The sequence below is a fragment of the Pongo abelii genome, chromosome 16 (assembly GCF_028885655.2).
Source record: "Pongo abelii isolate AG06213 chromosome 16, NHGRI_mPonAbe1-v2.0_pri, whole genome shotgun sequence".
NCBI classification, from domain to species: Eukaryota; Metazoa; Chordata; class Mammalia; order Primates; family Hominidae; genus Pongo; species Pongo abelii.
The window spans coordinates 52,272,449-52,285,531 of NC_072001.2; the positions used below are offsets into that span (position 1 = coordinate 52,272,449).

Below are 13,083 nucleotides of genomic sequence, written 5' to 3' on the forward strand. Positions count from 1 at the left end.
ATCAATATTTACTTGAGGTATTGCTTTTGAGTCCTAAATTCCAAGCATTCAAAAGGTTTGGCTTTTCCACCTGATTTTATTGACCAACAATATTTATAGCAAGAAGGCTTTTACCCCAGCCTTTGATATTCACTTAAACTATTTGAAAATGAAGTTTTCTTCTCTTATTTGATACAAATGTGGCTTTACCACATTTCTCCTAAATTGAACAAACCAACCTATTACTAACTCTCCAGAATGAGAATTCATATTTCCCCCCTTATTTTTCCGTTGAGTCATGTTTATAATCTAAAGCCCAAATTGTGCTTTAAAAAATGATGTAACTCACTCCCTGGAACCTGATTACCTAAAGCAACTGAAGTCTTTTATTTAATTCACTAGTTAGTGTTAATAACAAGTTGGTGAATTGTAGTCTGTATCTTGTATATTTTATTAAAAGAAAATCCCTAACTAGAACTTAAACTGAGTTTGTAAGAAAAAATAGCCAGATATTACAATTTTTTAATTGTCTCTGGCTCAAGGTGGCTGACAATACTTACAATACTCATACTCATTCATGTGAAACAAAACCCCTTTGTTCATCAAGTTCTTATAAAAATTATTATTTTCATTTTAAAACTCATCCTCCCCCTCTTAACTGGCAGAGTTTATAAAAGGAATAAACTAGCAATTTACTCATCAAAGTTTAGAATAGTTTCAAGTGTAAGCCATCTAAAAATAAAATGTCTTTCTCTTTTCTAAGAGCAAAATTTAAATACTTGATATATCCTTTATTTTACTATGCCTTGCCAATATTTTTATGCTTATTCTCTATTATATAAGTTTTAAATGTATTTTTAAAAATCTGAAATTGGTTCCTTTATGGAATCCCTGGGAGCCAAGTAGGGGAGTTATTAGGTTATTTTAGGTATTTGATATATGGTAGCATCAAAGGGAATTAAGCAGAGATTCACTGATCAGAAATATTCTAACTGTAAAAAGGCAATCGCAGACTTTTATACAGAGGTAGGTTACTAATAGTCATTGACCTCTATTGACTTCTGGGCTTATACAGAGAGTGACTAGCTTTTTTCTATGGGTTGAAGTCATGCGTATGGACCAAAACTCTGCATGATGCTGAAAGTGTTTTTCTGTAAGCAAAAATGATAAAAAACAAAACAAAACACAAAATAACCCGAAACTAGAATGAAAGGGGAAAAAAATCCAACCAAAACAAAATGAGAGGGAGAATTTAAGAATTTAGATGGGAAATTAACTTTTTTGGTAACTTTGTTGCATGGATGAATAAGGTAATATGTAAACTCTTAAGCCCCTAAACTTCTAAAATTAGAAGGCTGCACGTGACAAAGTAAAATACAGTTCTGTATGTGTTGGCTTTCAGATATCCCTAGGTGGCATATCAAGTTCTATAAAATAAATTAAACTTTTCTTCTTACTCAAGGCAGTGTTGTTCATAGTACTTTCTGTGACAATGGAAATGTTTGACATTTGCATTGTCCAATAGTCACATATGGTTAATGAGCACTTAAAATGTGGCGAGTGTATCGGATTAACTGAATTTCTACTTATACTTAATTTCATTAATTTAAATGACCACACATGGCTAGTGGCTACCATACTGGACAGTGCAGGTCTAGAATGATGACAAACATCATAAATACCTGTGTGCACATACTTATATTTCTTTAAATTTTGCTCTAAATAATCTATATTGCATTTTGGGTAATGTTGTAAAAGTATCATTGACTGGATCACATACTAATTCTCGATCTGTTAAACACTGTTAAGTTTTTACTTGGAGATGCTACCAAGGTTATAAGAATAGTGGGGGAAAGCAAATAGTTTAAACTGTCTTTTATGGGCTAGTTCCACAAAACTGGGCTTAAAAGTAAGAACAAATGGTTCATTTCTTAAAACAACAGATTCAGAACCCCTATGAGGGTACTGTGATTTGCCTTTTCCCGTAATCTAATTTTTTACCTTGGTGGGTCTTCCTGCACCATTTGCCTTTTATAATCCCTAACACACAGGAAGCTTCTTTCTTATTTGCTCCAGGGTGAATATGACTTTTCCTTTCCTAACAGCACTCTCTGAGGTATGCAAGCCAAAGACAAAGTGAGCTGGGCCAACGGTAGGGATAAATGGGAAAGAATAAGTATAAAGGAGAGACTGCTGATAGGCTCATCCTAATCCACTGCATGGAACAGCTTTCTCCATGTGCATCACATTCCCCCTTAAAAGCATGTTGTTAAGGCCACCATGTACCGCTGAGCACATATATGCTACACAGTTCTTAGAGGGACCACACTGGCCAGTGCATAACCTACTCAACCATATGCTGTGGTTTGATCTCTATAATTAATAAATTTTTCTCATTCTTTCCTATATAAACTATCCATTGTGTAGATCATTTATTTTTGTTAGCCTTGTTTGCAATTATTTGAATTCATGTAGTAGAGAAATAAGAACTGCATAGGCACAGTGTGTGATTATACACTGTGGTTCTATACAAATAAAATATTTTCAGTTTCAAATGTCTTCCACACAATGCAAAAATGACTACTAGCTATGGAATTTTTAGTTTAATTCAGTACTTAGCCACTCCTTTTAGATCATATTAAAGTCTTTCCTGGAAGATATGGAAAGAAGATATGGCCAATTCCACCCAAACTCTGGAGCATGCAACTCCAAGTCATGACAGCAAATGAGATCTTACCATAGGACAATGTTGATTTTTTTCTAAAATATGTAATTCCCATATAGTTTTAAAAAATTTGCTTCCATCTAATCGACTATTGGAGATCTACAAGAAAAGTAGTGAGCAATCAATGGATTGTTTTCTCTGTAATGGTGAGAACTGAAACTAACATATACCTGTCCCAAGTCGGGTTTTCCGGAAAGCGGACCTAAAGACAAAGATCAGCGTGTAGGAGGCTTATTTGAGTGCTCTTGGAATCAACACCTGTGGTTTCAAGGGAATAAAGTAACATTGGCCAGACAGAAAAGTTGAACTGTGATAACAGTCCCAATGGATGTCTCAGCTGACCCTATAGGGAGGTCTGAAGCTCAGATGACCCTTCAGAATTGTTCTGAATTGGGGCTAAGGGGCCAGATCTTTATATATCACCTTAGTCAGTGGATGTGGGCTAGCTTGGGAAGGGAATATGGTTTAGTTGTCTATTGCTATATAACAAACAACCTCAAACTTAGGGGCATAAAACAACTCTAATTTATATTATTACCTCTGTAGTTCTAGGTGTTGACTGAGCTCAGCTAGGCTGTTCTAAGATGGAGTCTATCATGTAGTTGAGGTCAGTTGTTGGCTGGGACTGGAGCCATCTCAAAGATTTCCTCATTTATGTGTCTGCGGCTGATACTTGCTGTGGCTCATCCTCAGCTGTGACTGCTAACTGGAACACGGACTCTCCATATGGTCTGAACTTCTTACTAGTATAGCAGCTAGTTCCAAGAGCAAGCATCCCAAAAGCAAGAGTGAAACAGGCAGAAGCTGTAAAGCCATTTATTACCTTGTCTCGAAGTCACAAAGTCAAACTCTAATGGTTGAGGAAATTACAAAAGACTGTCCAAACTCAAGGGCAGTGAACACTGATGCTATCTCTTGATGGAAGAATTGGTGAGGTCACATTGTAACAGGAACATGTGGGAAGGGCAATATTGTTATGGCCTCTTGAAAAATATAATCTGCCATAGGACTTATGTTAAGTAAGTTCACTATCATCAGCTGAGGAAATCCTTCTAGGGTATTGGTAGCCAAGGGCCTTCTGCCTTCAGTATCATCCCACCCCAGCAGCTGAAGGATGTCTTTTATTTTTCTTTATCTAGGCTTCAGAGTGCCTATCATATGTATTTTCCTATTCTGTGTTATGCATAATTTTTTTGTCCCTATGTTTAACAATATTGAGAGTAAGCAAAAATAACTTAGTTACTTGCTCCAGAACATCCTATTCCCTGAAGATAAGACAGTGAACAAATTAAAATAGCTTGCTCATCACAGCTCACTTCAAGACCCTTGGTCCACTGGTCCCTCCAGTCCAAAATTATAATATCAAAACCTCTACCCAATCCCAAGAAGTTCCCTATCTTGCAAAGCCTGCCTCAAAATCACCTACCTCAGGCCTTAAAACCCCATAAATATCCTCCTGGAATTTCTCGGTTTTGAGACATTCCTAAAGCTCTGTTATATTGGTGTTCTGTCTTACTCCAATCAGTGTATTAAACTTAGCTTTGCTTGGTCAACAGGTTATTCTGGTAGTCTTTTAGGGGACTATGCAGCAGACGATGGCAAAAACAGTGTCTAAGCATTCTTTCTCTTAGTGTAGCTTCAGAAGAACTTGGTTTTATGGTGAATTGATGAAATGAGAATGTCATCATTTCAGGGAAAAATGGAAATAGTTGCCAATTCCGCCACTGATAGTGTGGAAAGTCAAATTCCTCCAACAAAATCATAGGGACTTGAAATTTATTTAGTCCAATTCATCTGCTTAATATGAATGGAGAAGAGGCTCAAATTTGGGCTCAAATTAGAGTAAAATTTTTTCCTATACTGCTGAAGAGTCCTCTTCAGTGCAATCAAGGGTTTTATGTTTCCTTTCTGATCCTCATCTTCCTCTTCCCTTCTCCTGTTTGGGATCACACTGTGTCTCCGTTTTTCCTCTTTTCAGACAGTTAGAGGAAATATAAATTCTCCATCATATTTTGGCAGAGGAAGTCTTTTATCTCTACGTTGCCACAGGATTTTTAGGCCTGTATGTTTTGAACAAAAACATATTTTAAAAATATCTCATATTTTATCAAGTTAACATGTGCTTTCCATTATCTGAAAAATCTCATTAACAGATAATTTTATGACACTGACACCCAATTTTTGAAGTTGAAGGAAAATAAGGGTTATTTTTTTTTTGGTAAAATCTCATAAATAATGGAACAAACTTTCTTGCAGTATAGGCTTTCCTATTCACTTCACCCAGAGTATTTTAGAAGGACTGAGGGAAAAAAAGATATTTTACCTTGTATATATTGGAAAAATAACTAGATGGGAGGGTTCTGGATTAGTTGTTTTTTTTCAGATATTTGTATTTCAGCTAATTTATCCTTTTAAAAATGTGATTGCATTACTAGGTTCTTACCATATGTTAATTAAGTAGTCAATGACTTGAAATGAAAAATACAATTGACAGTCGCTTTAGTAATAACTTACAAGTTGTTATTCACATATTGGTTAACGGGAAAAATATGTGTGTTCATGTGATGAAGATTATTGGAAATCATTATATAAATCATAGTAAAAAGAATACAGAGCTGGTGACACTTCTGGAATCTCAGAGTTCTTTTTTTCACTGTTGACAATTTTCTTCTCCCACATCACAGATAATTCACAACAGATTATTTCTTTGTATAGCTTTTATTTTTATGCTAGGATAAATGCTGATATAGCCCACATTATTTTCAATTGTTGAGTTTAAACAAGTCATTCCTGGACACTATTTACGTGTTTAAAAAGTCTGTGTATGCATGTGTGATAGTGGGAGCATGTGTTTATAGTAACAATGTACTCATTATGACACTGCATTGAGTTCAGATTTTTCTAAACTGCAACAAAATGTGAATGTTTAAAACTCATATTAGAAATACAGATATGGCTTATACACTTTTCTTTTTAACAAGACCCATACAGACTACACCGACATTTTGGCTCTGAGTTTTCAATTTTTTAAATAATTTGCATTTTGCATGTTAAAAAAATTATTAAATTTTTGGGTATTCTTTGGTTAGCTTAGTCTCAACACATAAAGGGCTTGAGGTGGCTTATAAAAACATAGACAAAGTATGAAGGGAGAATTAGGAGCTCTAAATGTATTTTATTCAAGATTCTGCAGTTTAAAGATATACCATGCATTCAGTTCTAAATCCTAAACATCAAAGTTTTTCTCCTGTTTTACTCATAATTCAAATATCAAGTGATCAAGTTTTTAAATAAAACTCCAAAGATCATCCAAAATTATATTTAAATGTTCTGCTAATGAATTAGTGTACATTAACTAGTAAACAAGTTTATTATCCTTATAAATAAATATACATTTAAAATCATGTCAGAAGACATAAGCACTCCTGTGATGTGAAATTTCATTGACTCCCTCCAGTCCTCTCCATACATACCTCCAATCTACTCAGTGTTTACATGTGAATCCTTACACATAGACAATAATGTCATCCTCCCTCTTGTGATTTGGGCAAATCACTCCTTATCAATAGAAATATTACCTGTGGGGTTGCAGAATGGGGAGGTTTTGGTTAAAGACGACAAAGTTTCAGTTAGAAGGGATAAGTGATAAGTATTTAAGGTGATGAGTATGTTAATTAGCTTGATTCAGTCATTCCACAGTGTATACATATATCATAACATCACTTTTTACCCCATAAATATATACAATTATAATTTGTCAATTAAAAAATTAATTAAAAAAACTTAAAGTAAAAAATATTACCTATGATGTAAATTTTTTTTAAACTTTCATTTTAGGTTCAGGGGTACATGTGGAAGTTTGTTATATAGGTAAATTGATGTTACAGGGATTTGTTGTACTGATTATTTCACCACTCAGGTAATAAGCATAATACCCAGTAGGCAGTTTTTTTATCCTCACCCTCCTCCTTCCCTCCTCCCTCAAGTAGGTCCTGGTGTCTGTTGTTCCCTTCTTTGTGTCCACATGTACTCAATGTTTAGCTCCCACTTATTAGTGAGAACATGTGGTTTTAGTTTTCTGTCTCTGCATTAGTTCACTTAGGTTAATGGCCTCCAGCTTCATTCATATTGCTGCAAAGGACATGATCTTGTTAGTTTTTATGGCTGCACAGTATTCCTTGGTGTATATGTACCACGTTTTCTTTACCTAGTCCTGTTGATGGGCATCTAGGTTGATTCCTTGTCTTTGCTATTGTGAATAGTGTTGCAATGAGCATACGCGTGAATGTATCTTTCTGGTAGAAAGATTTATATTCCTTTGGGTATATACTCAGTAATAGTATTGCTGAGTTGAATGGTAATTCTGCTTTGAGTTCTTTGAGAAATTGCCAAACTGCTTTCCACAATGGTTGAATTAATTTACATTCCCACCAGCAGTGTATAAGCATTCCTTTTCTCTGCAACCTCTCCAGGATCTGTTATTTTTTGACTTTTCCATAGTAGCCATTCTAACTGGTCTGAGATGGTATCTCATCGTGGCTTTGATTTGCATTTCTCTTATGATTAGTGATGTTGAGCATTTTTTCATATGCTTGTGGGTTACATGTATGTCTTCTTTTGAAATGTGTTCATTCATGTCTTTTGCCCACTTCTTAATGGGGTTGTTTGTTCTGTGCTTGTTGATTTAAGTTCCTTATTAACATAGTTTGGCTCTGTGTCCCCACCCAAATCTCACGTTGAATTGTAATCCCCATGTGTTGGGGGAGGGTCCTGGTGGGAGGTGATTGGATCATGGGGGTGGATTTCCCTCCTGCTGTTTTCATGATAGTGAAAGTTCTCATGAGATACACTGGCTTAAAAGTGTATGGCACTTCCCCCTTCACTCTCCTACCACCACGTGAAGAAGGTTCTTGCTTCCCCTTCACCTGCCGTGATTGTAAGTTTCCTGAGGCTCCCCAGTCATGCTTCCTGTTAAATCTGCAGAACTGTGAGTCAGTTAAACCTCTTTTCTTCATAAATTACCCAGTTTCAGGTAGTTCTTTATAGCAGCATGAAAACAGACTAATACACTTATAGATTCCGGACATTGGATCTTTGTCACATGCATAGTTTGCAAATATTTCTACCCATTCTGTAGGTTGTCTGTTTACTCTGTTGATAGGTCTTTTGCTGTGCAGAAGGTCTTTAGTTTAATTAGGTTTCATCTGTCAATTTTTGTTTTTCTTGCAATTGCTTTTGGCATCTTTATCATGAAATCTTTGCCATTTCCTACGTTCAGAATGGTATGGCCTAGGTTATCTTCCAGAGTTTTTTTAATAGGTTTAGGTTTTATACTTAAGTCTTTCATCCATCTTAAGTTGATTTTTATATGTGGTGTATGGAAGGGGTCCAGTTTCAATCTTCTGCATATAGCTAGCCAGTTTCCCAGCACCATTTATTGAATAGGGAGTCCTTTCCCCCTTACTTGTTTTGTCAACTTTGTCGAAGGTTAGATGGTTGTAGGTGTGCAGCATTATTTCTGAGCTCTCTCTTCTGTTCCATAAGTCTTTCTGTCTGCTTTCATATCAGTGCCATGCTGTTTTGGTTACTGTAGCCTTGTAGTGGAGTTTGAATTTGGGTAACATGATTCCTCCAGCTTTGTCCTTTTTGCTTAAGATTGTCTTGGCTATTCAAGCTCTTTTTTGGTTCAACATAAATTTTAATATAGTTTTTCCTAATTATGTGAAGAATGTCATTGGTAATTTGATAGGAATAGCATTGAATCTGTAAATTGCTTTGGGCAGTATGGCCATTTAAATGGTATTGATTCTTCCTATCCACAATCACTGAATGTTTTTCCACTTGTTTGTGTCATCTCTGATTTCTTTGAGCAATGTTTTGTAATTCTTGTTGTAGAGAACTTTTGCTTACATGGTTAGCTGTATTCCTAGGTATTTTATTCTTTTTGTGGCTATTGGCATTGGGATTGCCGACTTGATTTGATTCTCAGCTTGAATGTTGTTGGTATATGGGAATGCTATTGATTTTTGTACATTGATTTTGTATCCTGAAACTTTGCTGAAGTTGTTTATCAGCTTAAGGAGCTTTTGGGCAGAGACTATTGGTTTTGCTACATATAGGATCATATTGTCCATAAATAGGGATAGTTTAACTTCCTCTCTTCTTATTTGAATGCCTTTTACTTCGTTCTCTTGTCTGATTGCTCTGGCCAGGACTTCCAATACTATGTTGAATAGGAGTGTTGAGAGTGGGTATCCTTGTCTTGTTCTGGTTTTCAAGGTGAATACTTCCAGCTTTTGATGATGTTTGCTGTGGGTTTGTCACAGATGGCTCTTATTATTTTGAAGTATGTTCCTTCAATGTCTAGTTTGTTGAGGGTTTTTTATTATGAAGTGATGTTGAATTGTATCAAAAGCCTTTTCTGCATGTATTGAGATAATCTTATGGGTCTGTTTTTAGTTCTGTTTAACGTGATGAATCACATTTATTGATTTGCACATGTTGCATGAACCTTGCAAAGAGGTAAAGCCTACTTTGTCATGGTGGATTTGCTTTTTGACATGCTGCTGGATTCAGTTTGCTAGTATTTTGTTGAGAATTTTTGCATCTATGTTCATCACCAATATTGGCCAGATGTTTTCTTTTTATTGTGTCTATGCCAGGTTTTGATATTAGGATGACGCTGGCCCCAGAATGAGTTAGGAAAGAGTCCCTCCTCCTCAATGTTTTGGAATAGTTTCAGTAGGAGTGGTACCAGCTCTTCTTTATATATCTGGTGGAATTCAGCTGCGAATCCATCTAGTCCTGGGCTTTTTCTGGTTGGTAGGCTTTTTATTTCTGATACAATTTCAGAACTTGTTATTGGTCTGTTCAGGGATTCAGTTTATTCCCAGTTCAATCTTAGTAGGTTGTATGTTCTAGGAATTTATCCATTTCTTGTAGGTTTTCTAGCTTGTGTGCATAGAGATGTTTGTAGTAGTCTTTGAGGTTGTTTTGTATGTTGGTGGCAATGTCTTCTTTGTCATTTCTGATTGTGTTTATTTCTACATATTATGTTTCTCTACACCTGAAAAAATGTTCTTAATATAATACACACGCAGTCTGAAGTAATTTCAGTTCTCAAGTTTATGAAAGGATTGGGTTTTAAAAAAAATCCTACAAAAATATGCACTTACATTTATTCCAAAATTTTATGTTTCTAACCTCTGCAGTGACATAAGGTCCAAATTTTCACTGTTGAACTGCCTTCTTGCATGGTCTTAAACAGTTATTTCTATAAAGCAGATAAAATTTGCATAATTATTTACAGTAAAACCCATTCAGAAACTCACTTTGATAGTAATACTTTTATCTACCATTAGATTTGGAAGAAACATTTCAGTAAAAAAGTATAGGGATGGGTCAAGGCATTTTTTTTTTTTTTTAGAAAAATATACTCTATGTAATACATCTTGGAAACTACACAGACCATATCCTTTTATTTAATGTGAAGGCACAACTTTAACATTAAAAGCAAAGCATTTTAATTATTTATGATGTAACTGTCAGTACCAGCTCATAAAAATATATATTTGCAAACATATCATTGAAGACTTTCAGATTGTCGATTCAAAAATCAATTTAAAATGTCAAAGTCTATTTGTAGAAAATCAATGACACATTATAGCAGTTCCACATAATATTATTGCTGGACAATCTGTTCAGCAGACATCACAGGGTTTTCTTCATTTTTTGGATAATACAGATGGTCCATCATCTGATAGCTGTTACCTTTCCAGAACTTTTTCATTTCCTTAGATTTCCAGGCAACAACTGAGGCAATAATAAGTGTGCAAGTTACTAAATAAGAGGAGAGCAGGTTGCCCCTTTTTCATCAGCACCAGAACAACAAATGTAAGTGTCATGCCAATAGCATAGGCAACTGTAGAGGAAACATAGTATATATATGAAGAACCAGTCTAAACATCAACTCTTCTACAGTACGCAATCAACAGGGCTGTACAATAATGTCTCCAAAGCCCAATATTGAAACAGGCATGATGCACACACTCATTACTGAGAAATAGATCAGCTTTGGTACTCTGATGACTACTGGCAATGTTTCAGTATTTTCAAAAGGTCCAGCTGCAATTTCAACCATGATACTCTCACCATTCTTTGTGATGAATGGTGTTATGAAAACAAAAAGTACATCATAGAGGAGGAGAAGGCCTAGAAGTATCACACATGACTTGAAGCTGGGCAACTTCAGTGTTTTAATTAAATTCAAATAGAAAGCAATCCCCAAGATATCTTGTAAAATCCAAGCCCACCTGTCATCATTTCGAAACACAGCCCAAACAATAGCTATTGCTATGCACAGACCAGAGAGAAAAATAAGTCTCACTTCCATGCTTTTGCCACGATACTCAATTGTGCATTGTCCATATGGTATCTTATGAATTAGTGCAGCAAGAGAGTTGTACAGACTCATTGCTGATACTATGCAGAAAATTGCTATCATAACATAAACTAACCATTTGTAGAAGAAATAAAGTAAGACCATCATAGCACAGTAGATGACCACAAATATTACAACTGTAAGAGGACTAAAAGTTAGATATTCTTCCTTTTTTTCCCCTCATTTATCTATCTTCAGTTGTCACTGCTTTCAAGTTTTCCAATTCAACTAGTCCGCTCCAGTATCCACCTAATGCCACAGTGAACACAGCAATTACAAAAATAACCACCATAGTATAATCAAAGTTAGGCCACGATGGAGAATACATTTTCACAGTAATGTTATCTCCTAGAGTCTGCTTCATATCTTTAAAGTCTTTGTGGCCTATAAATGCAATCAGTATTTTCACATCAGGAAATTTAGATCTGTTACCTGATGTAGGAAATAGGATACTGTTATTGACAACCAACATTGCTTCAGCACCTCTTTTCTGTGCAATTCTGGTGTTTTCAAGAAAATGGCAGCTTCCCTATTGCACCACAACTGCTTTGTTCTTTATGTCAACAGGAGGAACATCAGAAAGGTTGCATAGTGGTGCGGAAGTCCGATTCATCAAACTAATGGAAGTTGCATTTTCTAGGGTATTTGGAAGAGCTGACCAATGGGGGTTATAAAGCATGCAGTAGTCCTTGGATGTGCCATTTCCAGACGCATGCAAGATTGCTTCCTGAGCGGCTGTCAGCTGGAGCAGGAAGCCCCAGAGCAGGGCGGCCGTGACAGGGGACAGCCGCCGCTGCGGCCCCATCGGACTGGTGGGTGCTGGGTGGGGTGGCACAGCGCGGCTCACTAGGCGGGGTAGGCTCGGATTCCCGCCACTGCGCTGCCTCTGTGGCCGGACCGGACCGGACAGGCGCGGGCGGCCGGGCTAGGCTGGGATCGCCGCTGCTGCAGGTGCTGCCACTGCAGCCTACACTCCAATTTAGTGGCTAGTGTTCTAATTCCTTTGGGATTAATCTGAGTCCTTAATGAGGACTGGGCCAAGAAAAGTTATACTGAAGATAGGACTGTAAAAAACAGAACTCTGGGCCCTACCCCTGCTTCAACCAAAGAGCTCCGATTTTCATTTATTTTTTATTTTATACATAAAAATAAATTTTTTATGTGTAAAAAATGTTCCGATAAATTTTCATTTGAACAAAGAATTCCACAGCTAAAACATGCCTAAAACTCTCTTTGGAGAAGGCTAGAAGCCCATGCCTCATAATTCTGACAAATGTTTGAAACCAGTCACTGAACAGTAAAGTTGCAAAGATAGCATTTTATCAGAGAACCAAGTATACCAGTTTTAAAAGTTCTTTGGGTTAATGTTTGTTTTATTTTTCTTACATGCAAAATCATAGCATTAGATCTAACAAAGAAAAGCCAAACATACTACCAAAGTTTTAAGCATAAGTAAATATTAATACTAAAGAGAAGCATTGATAAAACATGCATTCAATTTTTTTCTCAATTGAGACATTCAGTGAAACGTTTTGAATATTATTTTTGAAAGAAATTATATTAAAGCAAAGCTTTAAAAAGGATATGGTTCCTGGAATATCTTAGTGAGTTTAATCTTGGTTTTCTTAGGTGCTTTGGAAATACCAGCCAGCTCATGCATCTTAAGATAATATAAAATCAATGGACTCTGACCACCAAAATTGAAGAGAACACGATTAAACTCTGGACCAGTACTACTATAGTGCGACTGTAAGAGGAAGAAAAGAATCAAGACAATGATTACGTTTGTGTTTCTAAAAAACTGTGAATAAAATATAACTTCATATTTAGCATAAATAAAGTTACCATTTGATATATTAATATAAAGGAAATTCCAGAAAGCATCTTCTTAATTAGAGGAATTTACCAAAGTATGAGTCTATAAGTATGTGCAGTAAGG

The 13,083-nt window shown here is 35.9% G+C and overlaps 1 protein-coding gene and 1 pseudogene across 5 annotated transcripts in view; both read right to left on the reverse strand.

Moving 5' to 3' along the window:
* The window catches only part of FAM227B (family with sequence similarity 227 member B), a 305,085-nt gene that overhangs the window by 20,238 nt on the left and 271,764 nt on the right, over window positions 1-13,083 (reverse strand). For all 5 annotated transcript variants that reach the window (XM_054531451.1, XM_054531453.1, XM_054531449.1 and 2 more), the window contains one exon: window positions 12,730-12,891. In XM_054531451.1, the coding sequence (XP_054387426.1) occupies window positions 12,730-12,891 (162 nt within the window). The remainder of the gene's footprint in view (window positions 1-12,729; window positions 12,892-13,083) is intronic.
* On the reverse strand, window positions 10,090-12,069 carry LOC100461554 (signal peptide peptidase-like 2A; annotated as a pseudogene).